The sequence below is a fragment of the Schistocerca piceifrons genome, chromosome 5 (genome assembly GCF_021461385.2).
Source record: "Schistocerca piceifrons isolate TAMUIC-IGC-003096 chromosome 5, iqSchPice1.1, whole genome shotgun sequence".
NCBI classification, from domain to species: Eukaryota; Metazoa; Arthropoda; class Insecta; order Orthoptera; family Acrididae; genus Schistocerca; species Schistocerca piceifrons.
The window spans coordinates 415,034,815-415,059,388 of record NC_060142.1 but is presented as its reverse complement, the minus strand read 5'-3'; the positions used below and the strand labels follow the sequence as shown (position 1 = coordinate 415,059,388).

The following is a 24,574-nucleotide window of genomic DNA, read 5'->3' as shown; positions in this document are numbered from 1 at the left end:
TGTAGAGGAATCCTTCCAAACCAACAGAATCCCAAGCCTCTCTCGCGGTTCAGATTCATCGATGACATTTTTGAGATATGCACTGAGCATGATACCCCATCCACATTCCTCCAGAACCTTAACACCTTCTCCCCATTCACTTCACCCGGTCCTCCTCAATCCAACAAGTGATGTTGACCTCCATCTCAAGGAAGGCTATATCAGTACCTCCGTCTGTGTTAAATATACCAACCACCAGCAACACCTTCACTTTGACAGCTGTCTCCCAGTCCATACCAAGAAGTCTCTTCTGTACAGCATAGACACTACCGGGCACATCTCCAGTGATGATCAGTCCATCTCTGAATAAAACAGAGGCCTCACTGCAACCTTCACAGAATGAAGTTAGCCACCCAACATTGTACAGAAAGAATTTCCTGTGTCTTCTCTCTCCTTTCACCTCCCACCTTCCACACAAGCACCATCCTGCCACCAAATGGCGCTCCTCACATGGCTCAGTGTCATCCAGGACTAGGGTAATTGAATCACATTCTCTGAAAGTGTTTTGAATACCTCTCGTCATGTCCTGAAATGAATATCCTTCCCACTATTTTCCCCAGCGCTTCCCACAGTAGAATCATGCACAATATCCTTGTCCATCCTTACTGCATCCCTGCCTTCAGCCCCTTGCCTCCCTGCAATAGACCAGGACACAAGACATGTGCCATAAATCCTCCCACCACTGTCTACTCCAGCAGCCAGAGACACTAGTCATGTGCGTGTGCATTATGCTTGTGTGAATGTGTATGTGCTTTATCAAACAATCGAAAATCCAGGATGAAATGTTAGTGTTATGAAAATGATAGTTGCTGCTCACCATATAGTGGAGATGCTGAGCCGCAGATAGTCACAACAAAAAGACTGAGCTTTTGGGCAACAAGGCCTTTGTTGAAAATAGACAACTTACACACACACACACACACACACACACACACACACACACACACACACACACACACACAACACACATGACCACAGTGTCTGGCAGCTGAAGCCAGACTGCGAGCAGCACTGCATGATGGGAGAAGCAACCATTTGGTGGGGGTAAGGAGGAGGCTGGGGTGGGGTCAGGGAGGGATAGCTGGATAGGGGTGGAGGATGGTAAAGTGCTGCTCGTGGGAATGTACAGGGATGAGTTGGAGAAGACTGAGGGTGCATTGGTGGACTGGAGGGCTGTGTAGTGGTGGAATGGGGACAGGGAAGGGGCTAGATGGGTAAGGACAATGACTGGTAAAGGTTTGAGGCCAGAAGGGTTACAGGAACATATGGTATATTGCAGGAAGAGCTCCCACCTGTGCAGTTCAGAAAAGCTGAAGGCCAGATGGGTTACAGGAACATAAGATGTATCGCAGGAAAAGGTCCCACCTGTGCAGTTCAGAAAAGCTGGTGTTGGTGGGAAGGATCCAGGTGACACAGGCTCTGAAGCAGCCGTGAAAATGAAGAACGTCTTGTTTGATGGCGTGCTCAGCACTGGGGTGGTCCAGCTGTTTGCTCGCCACAGTTTGTCAGTGGCCATTCATATGGACATACAGCTTGTTGATTGTCATGCCTATGTAGAATGCGGCACAGTGGTTGACCCTTAGTTTGTAGATCACATGACTGGTTTCACAGGTAGCTTTGAGTTTAATGGGATAGTTGATGTTTGGATCAGACTGGAGTAGATGGTGATGGTAAGATGTATGGGACAGGTCTTGCATCTACATCTATTAGAGGGTAATGAATCATGAGGTAAGGGGTTGGGAGCAGGGGTTGTGTAGGGATGGACAAGGGTTTTGTGTAGGTTTGGTGGGCAGTGGGATACCACTACGGCAGGAATGGGAAGGATAGTGAGTTGCATATTCCTCATATGAGGGCACGACGAGATGTAGTCAAAACCCTGTATGTGCGCTCTTTTTCAGAAGGCCTTTTGACTGAAAGCTAAACTGTACAGCAGTCTTCTTGTTATGCCTGTCTGTGGCTCCAGGTCACCTCTATATGGTGAGTAGCAGTCCATGCGTTCCATAATATTGTTGTTATTCCATCCTGCACTTACAGTTGCTTGATGTCCAATGTTGGAAGCAATATTTGGGTTGAGAAGAGAACAATTTATATTGTGTACATAGTGTTGTACTAAAGGCTAATAAACAGGTTGTTAAAACTGTAGCTCACCTTATAAAATTGAGTTCACTGCCAGAGCACACACAGTACCTATGTACACATCCCTAGCATGTATTGTGCTATTTGTTATTGCTGTTATTAATGTGTGTGTGGGGGGAGGGGGTGCGGCACACACGCTTGATTGTTTGTGCGTGCTTCTGAAAGCTAAGATAATCTCGTGTACTTTTATGTGCCTAATTGGCAGTACTAAATATTTCATCTTTTAAAGATAAGTACTGGCCAGTGATTCTCATAATTTTTTGCTTTGTTGGAGTGAATTTTCCTTCTGGAACTGGTGAATTATTGTGATTTCCTTATAACGCCAAGTATGTAAATTAACTTACAGAAATAAATGCAAAATTTCTTTTCTATTTTAATAACTTTTGTCCTCCATATGTCAAGTTTGTATGTGGTTTTGGATAGTTGTGTTGAACTTTGTCTTATTGCAATTTTTTGTTCTCAGGAATTAAAACAGAATGAAAAAAAAGACACATATGCAGCAGGCACAAAGAATCTTCTCCTCAAAGCGTATGACTTCCACATGGTGCCTTTTTACGTTCTTTCAGCGTACCTGTTTAACCCATATATTATTTTAAACTGTGTAGGTCGAACAACTACAGTGTTTTCAAATTTATTGTTGGCATATGCTTTAGCATCAATGTGCACTGGTATGTAACACTTTTTTTCTCAATACATAACCTGCTTACAGTTACAGTTGACTAATATTTTTGTTGTTAGTAGCACCTTGATTATGTCTAATTATGTCTAAACTTTTTTCCTTAGTGTATAAAGGTAATTGTAGATAGATATTGGAATGCATCAAGTGTTTCAGCTATTCATAAATAAATAATAACTCATTTGATATTAAGAAAATGCAAGATTTGCAGTAGTCAGTGTACAATTTAAAAACTGATTCAAATTTTCTTAGGAATTCAAATAAATTATTGTGTGTTGCAATTTAGAAACTGTTACCTATCTGTTCATATTTCTTTTTTGAATATTTGCTGTATCGTTGATGAATAATGTCTATTGGGTGTCCTTGTGTCTTCCATATAGTTATCTAAAGGTCATTTTATGTGATATGTGCATAAGTGTAATGCAGTCTTCACTATTGATATAAAGTAGATACACACAAAGTGACCTGTGGAAGTGTTACAGATGCTCAACCTAATTCAGATCTGTTGAGTTGGGGGAGAATATTTGAAAACTCACAACTTGTGCTTAATATCATTTGACCACTGATGTTGTCCAATGGTTGTATTTGATGCAATGCAAGATTTCATTGATACTAGGGGCAAATGCATTCTGTTTGGATGTAACCAGTCACCAAAGACATTATAACACCAGGAACAGGTTTTACAAGGGCACATGAAATTACCTTTCTTTCAATGCAAATTCTCCTGTGCCATACAGTTTATCTCATCTGCCTGTGATGTTGATGTGATACATTATGCAGCTTTTGCTTAACATACATACCTGTCAAAGGAATGAAAAGCTCAGTTACTCAGGCCAGAAGCCCTTTTCACTGGTTATCAACAATTCAATCAGTATGTTAGTTACTGCAGGTTGGTCATTTTATGAATGACACCTGTGAGGTATGGTTGATGGATTTGCCGATTTGTGAAATTGTTTCCAATTGTGTGCTACATCATCATTTTGGATATGTTTTCAGAACATAAATAGGGATGAGTTTCACCTGTCAGTTTCTATCAATAGCCTTACCTACCTTCCTGTTACACATCAATATTTCATTGTTGTCTAAAGTTTATCTGACTATTCATCATTCCTGTCACATTGAAATGAATCTCTATGACTGTCAGTTAAGACAAAGTTGAAACACTACAGAAATAGTGTCATTTGTGAAATTGAGGCAGATTTCTCCCAAGTTAATCCAGTATGTGTGCCTTACTTGTTCCATTGTTAGTCAATGGGGGATTGCACAGTTATTTTTTGTGGTTTTTGCATTGCTAAACAGGTAGTTTGCAGGTTTAGAATGAGCTCATAGTTTTGTGATCATGCAGTATCAAAAGCCAACTCCATATGTAATTGTGTGAAATAATTCTTGAGTTTTCTTCTTATTCGCCACATCACAAACTAAGGCCAAAATACCTATAGTATAAAGTTACTTGGAAAATGTCATATTAAGAAAGGCAAGTAGTATGCACAACAAAACAGCATCTTCAGAACAGGGAATAATAACTATAGGTGCACCACAAGGATTTATGTTGGGTCTGCTGTTGTTCTGTTTATGTATAAATGATCTGCCATCATATATTCAGGAAGCAGAAATAGATTTCTTTTGCTAAAAATGAACTATTATAATAAAACCTAATGGCCAAACATGATACATGCACTCTGTAGTGCACAGTACATGACCACACCATTTTAAGTAGTGCATTAGGGTAAATCACTAAATGAAACAGAATATTCTAAATTCTAATGTGTTTCTATTGGTAAAAAGCTAAACTGAAAGTGGCACATTACAGAGCTTCTTAAACATACAGCTCTGCAACTTTTGTAAATGTAACCTGGATTGATAAAAAAAATGTCCATGTTGAGGATAATATCAAAAGGGGTGGGGTCCGGAGGGGGGGGGGGGAGGAGGGAGGGGGGGGGGGAGAGAGAGAGAATAATTAACTATTTGACTGCTGCAGAAGGGATTGCCACTTACCATGTTGGCCAGAGAATCATTATTGGTAATCCAGCTACCTGCCCACTAAGTGCCTTGTCATTAAGGTGACCAAAGTCATGGGATACCTCATAATATGTTGGACCTCCTTTGGTCTGGCATACTGCAGCAGCTCAATGTGGCATAGACCCAACAAGTATTTGGAAGTCCCCTGCAGAAATGCTGAGCCACGCTATCTCTATAGCAGTTCATAATCATGAAAGCATTGCCGTTGTAGGATTTTGTGGACAAACTGACCTCTCAGTTATGTCCCATGAATGTTATATGGGATTTGTGTCGAGCAATCTGGGTGACCAGATAATTTGCTCAAATTGTCCAGAATGTTCTTCAAACCAATTGTGAACAATTATGGTCCAGTGACATGGTGCAGTGTCAGCCTTAAAAATTCCATTGTTGTTTGGGAATATGAAGTCCACGAACGGATGCAAATGGCTTCCAAGTAGCCGAACATAACCATTTCCAGTCAATGATGGGTTTAGCTGGATCATTGCACCCATTCTGTTCCATGTAAACACATTCCACACCATTATGGAGCCACCACCAGCTTGCACAGTGCCTTGTTGACAGCTTGGTCTGCACCTTCTCATGGGATCTGCACCACACATGAACCCTACTGTCAATTCTTACCACGTGAAATCAGGTCTCATCTGACAAATCTACAGTGTTACAGTCTTCTAGGGTCCAACTGATATAGTCAAGAGCCCCGCAGCGGCATTGCAGGTGATGATGTGCTATTAACAAAGACACTCACGTTGATTGTCTGCTGCCATAGCCCATGAACACCAGATTTCGCTGCACTGTCCTAATGGATATGTTTGTCATACATCCCTTGTTGATGTCTGTGGTTGCATTGTTGCATGTCTGTTAGCACAGACAACTCTGTGCAAACAGGGCTGCTCTTGGTTGTTAAGTAAAAGTCATCACCACTGGTTGTCCGTGGTGACTGATAATGCCTCAAGTTTAGTATTTTCGGCACACTTTTGACCCAGCGGATCTCGAAATATTGAATTACCCAATAATTTCCGAAATTTAATGTCCCATGCATCTAGCTCCAGCTATCATTCTGTGTTCAGAGTCTGTTAATTCCTGTTGTGCAGACAGTCGTGTCGTGAACCTTTTCACATGAATCACCTATGTACAAAGGACAGTTCCACCCGTGCACTGCCCTTTAATACCTTGTATATGCAATACTACTGCCATCTGTGTATTTGCATATCGCTGTCCCATTACTTCTGTTACCTCAGCGTTACATACATATAGAGAGTGTATATGTATTTGGGACACTTTGTGCTTTTCAAAGCTTCTCTGCATAGACTCGGCGATTGAAATAATTTTCTCAACTGATAATTATGTCATTTCAATAAGTTTATAGACAGAATTTTAGTACCCTGTGACAAAAACAATGTGCATTTTTTGATTTATCTAAGTAGCTCAGTGCTTCATTATGGCTACTCACCCTTTAATACTTGTTCTTCTCCATGTGTGCCTCACTGTATACTAACTCAAGAAAGACTCAAACAAACCACGGCTTTCGTTGGAATGTTTTTGTAGTTCAAAATGTCCTTCTGCATCATTTAGATGTGAAAGGAATTTACTATCACATCACTCTAATGTATCTCTGTTTATTGTTAATGATTAATGAAATCCATCTCAGCTGATCAGTTGCATCTAATTAAACAGAACAGGGAATTAGGTCAAAGCTGCAGCATCTTATTGAATAAAGTAGGCAACTGACAAAAAACAGCCTTTTGCTTAATCATCAATAAGTTGTGCTAAATGTGTAACAAGTGATCTGGTTGTTGTATGTGATGTTAAAGAACAAATCCAAAAACTGTTCTCATACACATTCTGCCAACCACCTGGCAAAAGTATGGTGAGCATGCACGGCTTGATGTGTACAGTAAGCTGTCCAGATGGGGCCACTCCACAACCGAAGTAAAAATGTAAACATAATACTTGGCCTCAGTCGAGTATGATAGTCAACTGTGTGACCATAATTGCTACTAGCAATGACAAAACCTTAAGTACAGAACTGATATCAAAGAGTACACAATTAATCCAAAGAACCAAAAAAGAGAGATGAACTGGGTAGTTGTAAGCATGTAGCGACTTTTCAGCCCAGCTCCCTTATAGTAAGTTACCAATGCACAAGAACTACCCAGTTCAGTTATTTTCAGTTCTTTTATATGTTCAGTGACAAGATGATGATTGTTATAACTGGTTTTATTCTGTAACCATGATCACTAATTTTGGTTATACAAAGGGTTGTATGATCAAAATTAGTGTTTCTGTTGTATGTAATTACTCCACAAGCGATAGTACAATTAGTTGTATGACACCATCAAGCTAATGGTGATACTTGTGTAACCATTGGTATATGTTCTCTTCCATTGTAAATAATTATAGTAAGTTCAACACAGCTCACTTGTAGTTATAACATACAGCAAAAAATACCAGTTTGGTTGCTTTAGCTCTTTTACGTTTTTCAGAGACAATGAGTTTTTGTAAATATGTTACTCATGACTTATGATCATTTGAGAAACCATAATTACCATTCCTGATATGTTTTACATAACTATTTTACAACTGTATTTTACAATTATTCACTTACTGTCATAGCTGTCTAATGATGATATTGTTGGGTATAAGTACTATCACCTGATTCCTTGTTATTGTGCATAATTGAGTTGCTAACTTTTGTTTGTTTCTCTGTTTTAGTTGTTTGGATTGTGTACTCTTTGATGTCAGTTCATTATTTAAGGTTTCATCATTGCTTGTAATGATTAAGATCACACAGTTGAGTATTGCACTCGTCTGAGACCAAGTATTAAGTTTATATGTTTACCTCTGTCATGGAGTAGCTGTATCTGCGTACTATACTCCTGCCAGGCGGTCGGCAAAATGTTTATGAGCATTGTTTATGGATTTGTTCTTCAACATTACATATGACAACCAGATGATTTGTGTCATGACTTGAGCAGAACTCAGTGAGGATTTAGTATAAGGCTGTTATCACTGTGAGTTGTCTATTTTGTTCATTAAGGCATTGTAGCTTTAGCCTAATTTAGTGGTTTATTTCACAGCAGGTAATCTGAAGGTGTTCCATGAACGAAACTGGTCAGAACATAATAAATATGTAATGTGTAATAATATAGCTGAGGTGGTTTTCATTAACATTAATGTCGGCTGCAGTGCTCAACATTTATTATACACCACAGTAAGAACTTCTTCACTCCAGTTTGTTGAATTTTTTTCATGAGAGTTGCATGTTGATTTGATGTTTGTTTTATTTGTTAGACTGTGTTCATCTGTCAATAAATATATTGTGTAAGCAGTGTATTAAAGGCACAAATGTTGCTGTCCTGTATAGTAGCATATCTAAGGTTTCTTTAATTTCGAATTACTACTCCTGAATTGTAAATGGCTGACCGACTGAAACTAAGCATTATTTGGCACAATGATGCTTAATTTTTGTTTCTCCTACATAACTCGAGACATAACCACTCTGTAATCTGACATGGCTAGTCTTTCCTGTTAATCTGTGCTAGTATAATAATGCTTATGATATCACCTTTTAAAGGAGATGGAAAACTCTTTGCAGTTTGCTACAACATTTCAAGCCCACAAGACCAACAAAATTTCCTAGGAAATATTTTTTAAAACCAAGCAGTCTAGGTTTCCAAAGATACTTAAGCATAATTTTATTTCATTTATGTAAAACAAACACACACACACACACACACACACACACACACACACACACTACAATGAAAATTTTGCCAGTAAGAAAGAATACAGTTTATTCAAAATTCGAAATACTGTTAATGAAGTTTGTAAACATTTGACAGTGTGTTTCAAACATATTACAAGCTACTCATGGACAAAAGCCAATTGTCTCAAGGGAAGATTACTTTTCAAACAGTATACTCAATCCAAGCAAAGTAGTTTTGGAACAAAAACAGGACTGTGAATTGATGTTTATCACCTCTAATGTCACAGAAATATTTGAGATGGAAAAGAATTACCGAAAGGCTAGTAAGTGAATAAAGTAATCGCACTGTGTTGCAGATCGCAACTTACGTAAGGGCCGCACTGGCACAATACTAAGTACAGAGGAAGGCATTATGATGACAAGGAGTGTCTATAGTTTACTGCAATGGATTTTCCAAATACTGAAAGTAAACACTCAAAATTTGCTCCAAATATAAACTGCACAGAGAAATTGGGCACAAATGCAGAACATGCAATGCAGAGGATGATGTAGTGATTGCTCAGCATCCCACAGTCATCTGGACCTGATCACAAAGCTAGTCAAGACAGGTTTCTTTCCTCAATTAACCATCAGTGATGAGACATGAAAGATGAATTTACATTGATACTTCTCTAAACTAAATGGAAAAAACATTAAAATATGTTTTTAATTTTTTCAGTGTCTGTCCAAAACCCAGATCAAAAAGAAGGGTGGAAAATACACTACTAGGGAAAGAAATAAAAATACATAAATAAATTAGTACCCCTGAAAGATAATGTCAATTTTGACCTGATTAGGGCGTATGCCACCTGTGGGATATTAGATGTACTGATAATGGTTTCAATGTCGTCCATAAAAAGATAATGTAGTGGCATAGCTACCATAATGCCATCTGTGTCTACCCTTTAATATGAAATGCTCACAGCAGGAAAGATGAGGGTGATGTAAAGATGTGAAGCAAGTAAGCAGGCATGCTTCCTACAGCAAACTAAGCAAGTTTAAAAGCGGTCAAACTGTGGCCTTCCGTGTGACAGGATGGTGCTTCCAGAGAATTGCCACCCAAGTTGGATGTGCTGCATCAGTTGTGCAATGATGCTGGAATCAGAGGTCACATGAACAGTCTCTCACCTGTAGACGAAGTCCTGGACGTCCACACAGCAGTAGGGTGTATATTCGGGGGGAGGGGGGGGGGGGATGCCAGATTTTTCCTGGATTTCCCAGCAAAAATATACTTTTTCCTGAGTGAAAATACCCTTCTTCTTGATGAAAACACATTTTTTTCCATGTTAAGTGACAGTCTACTTTTCCTCAGAGCTGTAAAACTTACCAGTTCTTTTAATGGCAAAGGTCTTATACACTGGCACAGAACTTCGTGGCACTTCAGGAAATGACACACAGTAAAAAAAAAATAATATATTTTGGAAAGATCTTTGCTGCGCAGCAACATGCACATTGAGTATCTTCTTATTACAAAAGAACAATTTCAAATTCCACATTAGTTTCTGAAGCACTGAAATCGAGTTTGTGATGCACTTTTATCAGCCAACCATAGCTCATGTCACGTGATCTCACCAGCCAATGATAACAGATATTCACAGCGTAGGATGTAGCCAGCCAATAGATATTTCACTGTTTAGTACCACGAACATGCAAATTGGAAGAGTTAATGGTGTAAATTAACACGCATACAGTGTAGCTACAACCAAAGCTAATCATAATGAGTGTTGTCCTGTAGATTGATTTGCAATCAAGCATTGGCCTCACCCTAGGCACTAAGCAGATTGTTATTAGACCCATTCTTTTACCATTCTTGCAATAGGAAGGTGATGTGTTGTTCTAAGAGGATAATGTTCACCTACATACTGCCCATGAAACTCTATGTGCTCTGCAAGATGTGGAGAAACTACCCTGGCCAGCGTGATCTCTGGACTTGTCACCAATCAAGCATGTGTGGGATATGATGGGACGAGAATTGGCTCGTGAACCAACAACTCTTATGGAACTACGTGAACAGGTCGAGCAGGTGTGACAATGTATCCCATAACAGTGCAGGGTGTACATAAAGTCTGGGAACACTTTTAATTATTTATTGCACAAGAACCAAACATTGTACAGATATCATATATATGTCATTTTGGAAAGAAACCCTAAGAGTTTTTTTCATGTATACCGCCGCAGTGTAGTTTGGTAATCCGCCGATAGTCAGCGCTAGTCGCAAACATGGCGAGTTCAGGTGCAGGGCAAGCTTTCGGTGTGTTGGAGTTCGACAAAGTCAAGTGTGCTACAGCTGTTCCACGGGTCTTTAGAACCAAGTACGGTAAGAAGCCACCAACAAGGAAGGCCATTTACCACTCCCACAACAAAATAATTACGACAGGTTGCTTGTGCCTGGCAAAGAGAAGCAGACATCTCAGTGTGACTGAAGTGAATGTGGAGTGCATACGAGAGACATTCATAAGGAATCCAAAGAAATTGGTGAGTCGTGCATCCAGGGAACTCAAAATGGCTCCAATGGCAGTGTGGAAAGTCCTGCGACAGAAGCTGTCTATGAAGACATTCAAATTGGAGCTAGTGCAGAAGCTCAATGATGACGACAAAGACAAGCGTTTTGAGTTTTGATCGCAGTTGCAACAACTGAATGAGGATGGGGATGGCATTGTTGATTGCTTAGTTTTTAGCGACGAAGCCACTTTTCACACTAATGAGAAAGTGAACAGGCATAATTGTCAAATTTGGGGTACAAAGCAACCATGTGAATGCATTGAATTTGAGCGTGATTCCCCAAAGATAAATGCTTTTTGTGCCTTGTCACATCGAAAACTGTACAGGCCATTCTTCTTTGCCGAGAGCACTGTCACTGGATATTCCTACTTGGAGATGTTGTAGCAATGGCTCTCCGTTCGTCTTTCAGCAGGATGGAGTTCCACCCCATTTTCACTGCGAAGTTCATGGGTACCTGAACACTGAGCTGCCGCATCGATGGATCGGCTGTGCTACAGAAGGGGACAGCTGAGCTGTTTCATGAAATGAAATGGCCTCCCCAATCACCAGATCTCTCTCTGTGTGACTATTTTCTGTGGAGACACATTAAAGATCTGGTGTATGTACCGCCTCTACCACGTGATGTAGCAGAGCTCCGGGATAGAATACAGGAAATGACTGCTACAGTTGACGACGCCATGCTAGGACAGGTACGACAAGAATTCAGTTACCGTACTGACGTCTGCCGGGTCACTCATGGTTCGCATATTGAATGTTTGTAAAAAAAAACCTTTCAGAGTTTCTCTTCAAAAGGCAATATGTATCACATCTGTACAATGTTTAGTTCTTGTGCAATAAATAATAGAAAGTGTTCCCGGACTTTATGTACACCCTGTATTTTTCATCTGTACGATTGACTGGCTGCCAGTGGAGGCTACATCATGTACTAATTTGAGTGCTTCAGCATGATTCGATACCTGGTACCTCAGAACGGATTGTGCTATTGATGTGTAAATGTAATCATTTCATGTAGTCCATATACATTGTTGCAACAATAAATCTAGAGTGAATTGGAAACCTCTTAAAGGGTTTTTTTTTTTTTTTTTTTTTTTTTTTTTTTTTTTTTTTTTTTTTTTTTTTTTTTTTTTTTTTACAGCAGTGTACATACAGCAGATGTAAAAGGTTTTTGAACAAAGAGAGTGCCTGACTTTGAAACATTTTTCCACATTTCTGAAGTTGTAATACCTATTTAGTATGAGACATACAAAAATTATTTGTAGCATAGTTGTTGAGTCACATCTAGGCACAACAAAAAGACTGCCTCGGCAGCCAGAGGCAGTGGTCGCGCGCCATCCATGTCTGTGGCTCAGTAGTTACTCATTTCCAGCTTCTTCACACAAGCTATGAGCATACAGATAACGATGAAAGAATACAATTCCTTAGATCCTGTTTCTTTTCATATTGACAGTCAAGAATGCTCTTAATCTGTAGAAATAAAATCTGTCATATTCATGTACTACAGATTTCATCGGAGCTTCTGTACAAATATGAGGAGCAGTATAGGCCGCGTACCAGTATGTTCCCAGAAGCTGTATTGGTAATGGCTTTCGCAAAGGCATTAAACTTACTTTTCATCCAGTCAAACATGTTGATACTGCATGCTCTTTTTCTCAGTCATTTCACTCTCACTTCAGACTGTCAACAATTTTCATCTCTTGTAGAAACAGACGGGTGTATTGCACCAGCTGATGTACACAGATCAGGACTGCCACTTAGAGATTCTGCTGAATTATAACATTTAAAGAATTCATTTTCAAAGGGGCTTCTAGTGGAAGTCTGATTTCTCGCTCTGTACAACTGACGTCATGCCATTTTCCTCGTATAAACAAATGTAAGTCAATAGTCAGTAACTAAAACACAAGAAGAAAACAGCAAAACCCAAACACAGTAGCAAACAGGGGCCTCCAACTGATAAAATTCTTGGGCAGAAATAGGACAATGTGCATCACCACTCTGAGCACAAAGGTGTCTAAGCAGCAGTGCTTATTTACACATCTGGAGCACCAGGGGTAGGCAGGGTGATGTGCATTATCATATTTAGAGCACTTGGCAGAAGACCAGCGGTGCACTCAAACAAATTGGAGCTCCTAGGGACAGGAACAGTGGTGCATGTTAACATGTCTAGACCAGTTAAAAGGTTAAGTAAAGCTACTGTATAGCAGTGGCATTAATTCTAGACACTTTGTAGAGAGTCATTGAATATTGTATTGAGGTGTATGTTTTAGTTGAAATATACATTATAATTTATTGTAAAATTCCAGGAAACATGCACTGATGTGCGCTGTTTGAAAATTTGAGTTAAAATATGAAAATTTAACTAAAAATAAAACAAATTACTCACAACCCAGCAAATTCAGAAAATTACAAATTATTTGGTACAAATGTTTTTCCAAAGCTTATAGGTATTTCATGGGATATCCTTTCAATTTAATCACTGCCCTAGTTGTGCTTGGTATGGAGTGTATCAAATGTTGGACATCTTGTGGTTAGATAACCGTGAGCTGCTAATTGATTATGTCCTCTAGTATCTCCCTGTTGTTACTGTGCTTCTGCTGTGAAATCATAATTTTCAGCCTTCACCTCTAAATTCTCAGTTGGATTGAGGATGAGGCTGTTGCTAGGCTAAGTCAGCACACTGATGCAATGGTCAGCTAATGTTTCCTTATTGATTCTAGCCTGTGGTATGACTCACTGTCTTGCTGAAAGGTGCACTGATTGTTGTTACCTTGAAACCAATCGTGGATAGAGGCAGCAGTTCCAACACTAAGATTGTTTCTTGGTAATTTTTGATATTAATCTAGCCCTGTAATACCTGAAGATGCCCAGTGTCATGTCCTACCATGCAGTCGCAAACCATGACACGTGAAATACTTTGTAGTGGCAGTGGTGCACTCAGGCAATAAGTCTCTCCTGTTCGGGGGCAATCCAACTTAATTCCATTGCCACCAAAGATGATAATCTTAGTCATGTTGCTCCAAATGACTCTAACCCAGCCTTCTTGCATCCACTCCCTGTGTTTGAAAGCTAGTTGCATATGTTTCTATCTCTGCATTTTTTCAGATCAGTTATTTTCTAGGAAACATTGCCCACAAACCATTTTCACGAAGTGTTTGTCTGACCTTTCAATCAGAAACTTCAACTCCTTAAGTCTTCAAGATAGCATTCTTTCATGATGTGCATGTGATCTTGCAGAGAAAGACACCAGATTCTGCGACAGTCTTGATCAGTCAATATTGATTTTCTGCCAGTTCTTGGAGCAGTTTTGATTGACACGGTTTCTTCATACCATTTACGGCCTTCCATCACTTACAGCTTTGGTGGCCTCGACCCAACTTTTTTTCTCCAGAAGTATAGCATTCTTCACAGTGGGTTATTGCCTTACTGCTTTTACTCAGTGAACCATCTGCTTGTTTTAGTGCAGGATACATTGTTTTAAATACTGTCGTCTGTCTCAACTTGGTTCACTTTAAAGATATACACTTCAATAAGAATAATGTATTACTGATGGCTACAGTTACATCAATGACCAGGTCACTTTTTATCACTGGCTAAAGTAATATATTACTGGCCATTAAAATTGCTACACCAAGAAGAAATGCAGATGATAAACGGGTATTCATTGGACAAATATATTATACTAGAACTGACATGTGATTACATTTTCACGCAATTTGAGTGCATAAATCCTGAGGAATCAGTACCCAGAACAACCACCTCTGGCTGTAATAATGGCCTTGATACGCCTGGGCATCGAGTCAAACAGAGCTTGGATGGCGTGTACAGGTACAGCTGCCCATGCAGCTTCAACACGATACCACAGTCCATCAAGAGTAGTGACTCGCGTATTGTGACGAGCCAGTTGTTCGGCCACCATTGACTAGACATTTTCAATTGGCGAGAGATCTGGAGAATGTGCTGGCCAGGGCAGCAGTCGAACATTTTCTGTATCCAGAAAGGCCCATACAGGACCTGCAACATGCGGTCGTGCATTATCCTGCTGAAATGTAGGGTTTTGCAGGGATCGAATGAAGGGTAGAGCCACTGGTCGTAACACATCTGAAATGTAACGTCCACTGTTCAAAGAGCCGTCAGTGCAAACAAGAGGTGACCAAGACGTGTAACCAATGGCACCCCATACCATCACTCCGGGTGATACGCCAGTATGGCAATGATGAATACACACTTCCAATGTTTGTTCACCGCGATGTCGCCAAACACGGATGCAACCATCATGATGCTGTAAACAGAACCTGAATTCATCCGAAAAAATGATATTTTGCCATTCATGCACCGAGGTTCGTCGTTGAGTACACCGTCACAGGCACTCCTGTCTGTGATGCAGCGTCAAGGGTAACTGCAGCCATGGTCTCTGAGCTGATAGTCCGTGCTGCTGCAAACGTCGTCAAACTGTTCGTGCAGATGGTTGTTGTCTTGCAAACGTCCCCATCTGTTGACTCAGGGATCGAGACGTGGCTCCACAATCTGTTACAGCCATGCGAATAAGATGCCTGTCATCTCGACTACTAGTGATACGAGGCCGTTGGGATCCAGCACGGTGTTCCGTATTACCCTCCTGAACCCACCGATTCCATATTCTGCTAACAGTCATTGGATCTCGACCAACGCGAGCAGCAATGTCGCTATATGATAAACCGCAATCGTGATAGGCTACAATCCGACCTTCAACAAAGTCGGAAACGTGATGGTACGCATTTCTCCTCCTTACATGAGGCATCACAACAACATTTCACCACGCAACACCGGTCAACTGCTGTTTGTGTATGAGAAATCTGTTGGAAACTTTCCTCATGTCAGCACGTTGTAGGTGTCGCCACTGGTGCCAACCTTGTGTGAATGCTCTGAAAAGTAATCATTTGCATATCACAGCATCTTGTTCCTGTCGGTTAAATTTCACATCTGTAGCACGTCATCTTCGTGGTGTAGCAGTTTTAATGGCCAGTAGTGTAATAATGCCCATTCATTGTTTGATTTGTCATAACAGAACAAATGGCGAACTTGCTTTGTACCTGCACAAGCATGTAAAAAACATAACATGTCCCATTTTCTAAAAAGAAAAGTATTTAGTGTTTATAGTGTAAACAAAAATAGAAGCATGATTCACTGATTTAATATGCTGCAACTTATATACACCTTGTGATGTTAAAATTAACATTTCAGTAAGGCGTCCAGAATTAATGCTACTACTGTACGAAATTATATATATATATATATATGTGTGTGTGTGTGTGTGTGTGTGTGTGTGTGTGTGTGTGTGTGTGTGTGTGTGTGTGTGTGTGTGTTTTTTGTCCTTAGCGTAAGTTAGTTTGAGTTAGGTTAAGTAGTATGTAGGCTTAGGGACCAATGACCTCATCAGTTTGGCTCCTTAAGAATTCACACACACATCTAGTTTCTGTGAAAGCAATACAAGGGTCATCTTTCAAAGCTTTGCACACAATCACTAGATGGCAAGGTTTTAAAATTCGTCATATGTTGTTAAAACAATAACAGCTCACAGGGTGGCTGAGTAGTTTCATTAGTTAAAATTTAAAAACACGTTGTGAAAAATTCAAATTCACACTGAAGGTTTCAGTTAGATGATTTTTTACCATTTTCATGAAGGCCTATTTCAACAATAATCCTCAAATCACCACATACAGTAAGTGATAATAATTCACTTTCAGAAAAGATTAATTGGTTGGTTTGCAGAAGTTTGTTGTGATTACGTTTCTGACAGTGACAAATTTCCAGAAGTCAACTAAAATTGATTGTTGTTAAAAAGAAAATGCTGTGTGGAACATAATTGGAGAGCAACAAATGAAAATTTTGTACCAGGGCTGGCCTTGGTACAGATTTTCATTTGCCACTTCATTTTGCATATATATGTCATAGATATTTGAAATACAAAAAGTTCTCTGGAGCCATATAGTTCCATTTGATAATTGAAGGAGGTCAACAAGTGATTTACCAAGAATTCCAGAAAATTTGAGCAAAGCTCAAAATCAGACTTGTCAACTGGCGTAATAAATTATCGAAACATTCAACTGTTAAAATGCAAAAGCCATACACAAGATTGTAACATGAGATGCAACTTGATTATATTGATATTAGCTGGAAACTAGACAGCTGTTGGCTTATTGTGTGTTCAAAGGCGAATCAAAACTAATAGAAGTGTTTCATTGGTGAATCATCTCCAAGAAAATGATCACTTGCTTCTTTGATTATGCTGGACATGTGAAAATTGTTTTAGAGGGTCATAGACATTTAACACTAAGTGGTATAAAACAATTTGTTTGCCACAAGTCATCAATGAAATTAAGAAAAGTGATTAAATTTATTTTATTGTTCTTCATCACGACACTGCCAGCTGCCGCACAGCATGTCAACAACACGTTATTGTCTCACTGTCTACATCCACCTGATACACCATCTAATGACTAGTTTTTGCACTCGACCTTTGTGACAAGAGGGAAAGTGTAGCTTCATTTCGAATTTAACTGTTTGCAGCTAGAAATCAAGTACTTAGTGGTTGGTGGGGGGGACTTGTGACATGCTTATTGTAATCTGTGCATAGTGTGTTCATTTTCATTGCAATGTTCATAAGTTAGTTACGTGTTCCAGCATAACTGCAAATGAGCAGTTTAAGTATTGAGAGTGTGGACAGGTGTATATCTATAACAAAACTTTGAGACACAATGTCATGCAGGAAAGCTGAACGTTATGACAATTCTTATAAGAAACTGACAAATCCCCCAATGTCTTACACGTGACAAAAATTGTAATTATGAAAAAAATCTGGTAAACAATCAATGAAGTTGAGGGAGCTGATGAAAACCAATTGCTAAAATGCCGTCTTTGTAATCATGGAACATCCACATAAAAGTGTTACATCAGAACATTTAGGACTGGCACACGAAATACAGGTAAAGTGCAAAGAACTGAATTTCTCAACATTGGACTACCTTTAGAGCTGGAAGCACTAAACAATTAAGTCCACATATCCATTGTATATCAAGAGCAGTGCATTTAAAGTTGCTGTTCATAGATACGTAAGATCTTATTATTTATAGTGTAGTTCAAGCTGTTTTAGCTCTAGAGATAAATCTGTCAGGCATTTAAAGCTGTAAGCCAGCAATAAAATCTCAACAGTGTATCCAGCAAGGGTAATAGTACATCAAGCGGAAGATGGAACATGCCTAGTAAAATTTATCTTGACTCACGTTGCACATAAAATCGAGCTTAGTCATTACAGTTTATTAGGAAAAAGGAGGACAATATAGTTGCAGATACATCAAATAAAATTCCATTTTAAATTGTTCTGGACAAAATTCAGGACTCTGGGATTTATTTGCAGTTGGAAAGGGTTTTTATGACATTGATCAGTGAGACACTGTGTGCTCCACCTTCATCAGAAATGAGACTGATGGGATGTGTTCAGGTATGGGTATAAGAAATAAACTCCAGTGACATTCCATGAATGTTATTCTAGAAACAACAAGATACAATAAGTTAACTCCATCCACAATTAAAATGTTCAGATATTGTTTTAGTGATAATAAGCACTACACAAGGTGAAATATTGAAGTGTGGAAATGAATGTGTGTATATCGATGCTTCTCATTGGATAAACAACTGTGGTTTCAACCTCATTACGTTACTGGTATTAAACAACTGCGTAAAAGATTTCCCTTGTGTGTTTCCTATCTTCAGTGGGAATGATTGTTGTCCGTGTTTTTTCAATATGTTACTGTGAAAAATGGGAAGATTTTCCCTAAAGTTTTGTGTCAGATTTTCAGAGTCCTTCTGTAATGCCTGGAACTCTACAATGGACATTCCAAAAATGAGAGTGTAGCATGTGGCATGTGCTATGTGGACTAAGTGTGGAGGAAGGATATAAACAGCAAAGGAAAATGGGCAATTGTTTATAATCCTGTCAAAGCTTTGTTGGGAGAGACAGATGCTATTGCATTTAATGTGGTGCTTCCTGCTGCACTCAGCAGCACCTTACTCTTTTTGAGTTAAATAAGAAACTAGTGATCGATTTTCTATCTTCAGTGCTTACAGTTCAGTCAGCAACACTTTGTTCTTATGTCGTGATCCTTGTAGTTTAGGAAAATGTAGTTCGAAATCTTTAATTACCTCTGATGTCACATGATTCTTTTTATTGCTTGCCAGTGAATTATTCCTGGAGTGTTATTAAATAAGCCCACCATTCCAATTTTGTACACAAAGTCTGGTCTTCTATTCATTTGTACACCATTAGGATTGACTACTGCCTGTCAATATGGACATTCTTCATTGCAACCCTTTGTCTTTGGACTATTTCATGAGTTAGTACCTCCATGAAACAGTAATGGTAAGGAAACGTCTAAGGAAACAGAGATTACTGCATAGTAGGTGGAAAACAGAGAATAAGGCTGTAGATAGAGAGCAGTGTGAGATACTTTCAATGACTAACATAGCACAATATTGTCAAATGATATTTCACAGAACCCAAAGAAATTCTGGTTGTATGTAAAGGCTGTTAGTGACACCATTGTTAGTGTCGAGTCCCTAGTGAATGATACAGAAGGTGAAAATCAGGGTAGCAAAGCAAAAGCAGAATGCTTAACTCCATTTTCAGAAGTTCTTTTACAAAGAAAAACCAAGGAGGATTTTCCCAATTGAATCCCTGTGCCACCGAAAAGATGAATGAAATAAGTATTAGTGTCAGTGATGTTGAGAAACAGCTAAAATTGTTAAAATTTAAGAAAGCTCTAGGGCCCAATGGAAACCCTATCAGATTTTATGCTGAATTTGTGGCTGAGTTAGCCCCTCTTATAACTATAATCTGTGATAGATCCCTTGAATAAAAAAACTGTGCCTGTTTCTTGGAAAAACTCGCAGGTTACTCCCATCTACAAGAAGGATAATAGAGTTGATCTACAAACCTACCATCCGATATCCTGACATTGATTTGTTGTAAAATCTTAGAACGTATTCTAAGCTCAGACATTATGAGATATCTTGAACAGAATAACCTTCTCATTGCCAACCAGCTTGTATTCTGAAAACCTTGATCATGTGCGACCCAACTCACATTTCTCACATGACATCTTGAATGGAGAGTAATTTTCAGATGTAGAAGTAACTTCAAGTGTGCCCCAGGGAAGTGTGTTGGGCTGCTTGCTGTTCATGTTGTGTGTCAAGTATCTTGTAGACAATGTTAATAGTAACCTCACTTTTTACAGATGGTGCAGTTATCTATGATGAAATACTGCCTGAAAGAAGCTGCATAAATATTCAGCCAGCTCTTGGTAGGATTTCAAAGTGGTGCAAAGATTGGCAACTTGGTTTAAATGTTCAGAAATTTAAAATTGTGCACTTCACAAAATGAAAAAAAAAAAAACATAGTATCCTATAACTATAAAATCGGTGAGTCACTGTTTGAATCAGCCAACTCATACAAACATCTGGGTGTAACACTTTATAGGGATATGAAATGAAATGATCACATAGGCTCAGTCGTGGGTAAAACAGGTGGTAGACTTTGGTTTAGTTGTTGAATACTGGGGAAATGCGATCAGTCTACAAAGAAGATTGCTTACAAGTCACTCGTGCAATCTATTCTGGAATATTGCTCAAGTGTTCGGGACCTGTATCGAATAGGACTAACGGGGGATATTGAACATGTATAGTGAAGGCCCCATGAATGGACACAGGTTTTTTATCCATGGAAGAGTATCACAGAGACACTGAAGGAACTGGACAATAAGACTCTTGAATTATGTGTAAACTATCGCGCGAAAGTCTGTTAACAAAGCTTCAAGAATCTGCATTGAATGATGACTCTGGGAATATAAAACAACTCCATACGTATTGCTCCCATAGGGGTTGTCAGGACAAGATTAGACTAATTACTGCACACACACACACACACACACACACACACACACACACACACACACACAGAGGCATTCAAACAATCTTCCTTCCCACACTGCATATGTGAATGGAACAGGAATAAACCCAAATAACTGGTACAATAGGACGTCCTCTCTGCTATTCACCTGTAAGTGGTTTTCAGAGTGTAGATGTAGCTGTAGGTGGTTGTCTAGCAGTATGGATATAAGAATGCAGTGTTGCATGTTATATTTTTCTAAAATTCGAGATTTCTGTAATGGGTCTGATTCAGCCATTAGAGCCCACGCATGTTATCTCCCATTACTCAGAACCCTTGTCTCCAAAGTTCTTTTATTTTAATTGTTTTCTTAGTTTATCTTTGAAATCAGTTTTTTGTTGCAGGTTTTTCCTAAAAAACAAAGTCATCTATGTAAACAGTGACATTGAATATGTCTTTTTCTTTATTTTTCTGAAAAACGCTGGTCCGCTGTGGAACTGTTGAAATTTAAATTTAGTAGAGCATTATCGAGTTTGGTGTACCAACAGCTACTGTTAAAGATCATAGACTGCTTTCTGAAGTCTTTTGGTGCTTTTATATTGTTTTGCTTTCATCACATAATCAACCACGGGAATTTTTAACATATTTTTTTCATTAAAGTCACCTTCCAAAAAGCTGTAAATAAGTTGAACCAATCAATGTCCAAGTCATATTTCACTAAATAAACACTTGAATGAACTGAATTTTTTCATTTCACTGATTGCCAGGTTTGATTTGCTTTAATTCTTCTTGAATTGCATGAGGCTATTTCTGCAAGTCTTTGGATTGCAACAGTTCTTCCAAAGTTGATGGTTCTGATGATTATTGTGAAGCTGTAGTGTAATAGAGCACACTGTCATGCATCTTCTTTAGTCTTGGTACTTGGGCAGATCTTCTGAGTACTCAGATTTGTTAAGATGGTTCAGGATCACCTTTCATTTTGACTGAGCCTGATTCTTGTGAGGTGCTGTTATATCCAATGTGTTGTTCTTTAGTTCTGACTCAGTTTCTTCTGATCCTGTTTGATTTAATCAAGTCTCCTCCTTGTCTGCAACTAAAATAAATATTCGGTATGTGTTTAGAAAAGAGCAGGGGTGTCTGGCTTATTACTTTTTTGAACTGTTTCTTTTTTGGAAATTACATTCAGAGCTTTGTTGAATAGGATGGGACGTATGATATGCCTTGCTTTCTATGCAGCTTGTGACAAGTTCACACTTGTGTTTTTTTGTCCCCTTTATGAATATTGGCTCTTTTTACACATGATTGTACGTCTTGCTACCAAATAAGCTCAGAAGTCAAAGGTCTGGTTTCTTCCATGAGGCATCCTCTTGTGTAATGCTGTTCAGAGTTTTCTAAGGGAATCTGTTAGTAAGATAAGTTGTAGGAAAGGCTGCTTCTTCCCAAAAATTCATAGATAATTTCACATCAGATCACAGACATCTCACATTTCCACTATCAGTGTATTATATCTTTCATAACAACAATGTAATTTCCTTCTTGGAATAATATGTAGAATAAAGGAAAGGCTACCAATGTGGTGTGGTGAGGGACATGTAGTGCATAGATACGTGCAACAGAAAGCAGGATTTACACAAGCTTTTCATCAGCTCTTGCTCTTTCTCTAGCACACACATTCACTCCCAAACCACATAGACACCCAAATGTTCACACCTGTGGCCACGGCAAGCCTTTCTGTTGTAATTCAGAGAAACTAATGCTGGAAGTGTTACACAGGTGGGAATTCTCTTTCCTGCATATTCTACGCTCTTGCCGTCCCACCCGCCAAACCTTCTGTAACCTATTTCCCATTGCCTCACATTACTTGAGAATTCTCTCTCTCTCTCTCTCTCTCTCTCTCTCTCTCTCTCTCTCTCTCTCTCTCTCTCTCTCCACCTCTTACATGCTCTACCCTCTGAACACCTTTCGTCTTGTTGTGCAGCTGCTGAATTATCTTTCAAAAGGCCCTCTCACTCTATGCCACTACCCTTCCGCACCTTATGCATGTTTTCCTACCACTTCCCCGCCATCACACGACAGGCAACGACTTCCAATAATTGATAATCAACAGTCAGGCTCACTACAGCCATGGATGTCTACATTTGGGTGTTTGTGAATATGTGCGACTGATTTTGCTAGAGAAAGAACAAGAAGTCAAAAGCTTTTATAAAAGCTGTTTCTGTTGTGTGTGTCTATGCACCACACACCAGACTGCTACAGATGAATGGTTACCTTTCCTGTATTTTATTGTATATTTCAGCTACTCAATTTCTGGACCTGTGAAATGATGTTCAGCTTCTTCAATCTTTATGAATTTTTTCCATCTCTTGTTTATGATCCCATATGTAAGATGCAAATTCTTTCACCTGTCAGATTCTCCACATGCTTTTTAAAATTGTGAATAATCTCATCTTCAAATTTAATGATTAGAATGTGTAAAAAAAATCTCAAAAAGATCCTCAATCTCTGATTGATATAGTTTGCATTGGGCCACATAAATCTAAACATACTAATTTGAAAACCATATCAGCTCTTAGGAGTTAAATGTGAGAAGGAAAGTCTAGTTTGCTTGGTTTATATAGGTATGTAACCCTAGGCTTATCAGCAGATCCTTTTTGTGTGAATTCCAAGATAAAGCATTTTTGTAAAGTGATGCAGGCTTTGACGGCTAGTATTTGGATCCTTGGTGATTTTTGTTATAAGTGCATTAGGCCATGGTCTGAGGCCTGTTTGTGTGCCCAGCTTCCATCTGGTAATGCTGGAGACATCACCAGCGGCTTTAAAGACTCAGATAACAGTATCAAGTGTAAACAATTTCAGCAAGCCTGTTGAAATTCTTTAACATTGGTACTACTATCTGAATCTTTATAGCCTCCAATGATGTCTCCATGATGTCTCCAGCATTAGGATATGATAGATCAGACACAGAAACCTGCCATGGACCACGACATAATGCCCACATAATAAAATTCACCACGAATGCTTTTCATAATAATTCCATCATGTCTGAACATGAGGTTGCTAAATGTTCTATGTCATAGATATTTTATGAAAGGTTGCAGACTTACATGCAACAGTGTGATCACATGGTTGATCCAGTTTATAAATTCTGTTGATTAATGATGCTATGGCTATCAATGTTTCCTCTGTACCACAAATGCTACAGCCTCTATCATCAAAAATGACTAGTGGGCTGTTCCATTATTCTGAGTACAGAAAGTAAATTTATATTTATATCTGTCCTCCTGGTATTTGTCTTTTTTGTGTTTGCTAGTGCTTCAGAATGTGTAAGACATGTTTTTTTATACAGTTAAGTTCTCGTCATTAGCCAAGAATACTTGTTAACTGAGCCCATGGGTGCTTCGATGTATATATGTGTTGCTGCACCTGAGTCTACATACAAGTTTTTGTGTATAGCTTCATCCAATGATGTCATTGTTGAGAATAATTTATAACTTTGGTAAAAAGAGTTTCCACTTGCTTTTACTGCAACAATTCTTTGCTA

The 24,574-nt window shown here is 39.0% G+C and overlaps 1 protein-coding gene across 1 annotated transcript in view; it reads left to right on the top strand.

Annotated features, from left to right (window-relative positions):
• LOC124797858 (phosphatidylinositol glycan anchor biosynthesis class U protein) overlaps positions 1-24,574 on the top strand; it is a 96,499-nt gene that overhangs the window by 27,927 nt on the left and 43,998 nt on the right. Inside the window, exon 3 of the mRNA XM_047260929.1 lies at positions 2,639-2,843. Coding sequence (XP_047116885.1) covers positions 2,639-2,843 — 205 coding nt within the window. The remainder of the gene's footprint in view (positions 1-2,638; positions 2,844-24,574) is intronic.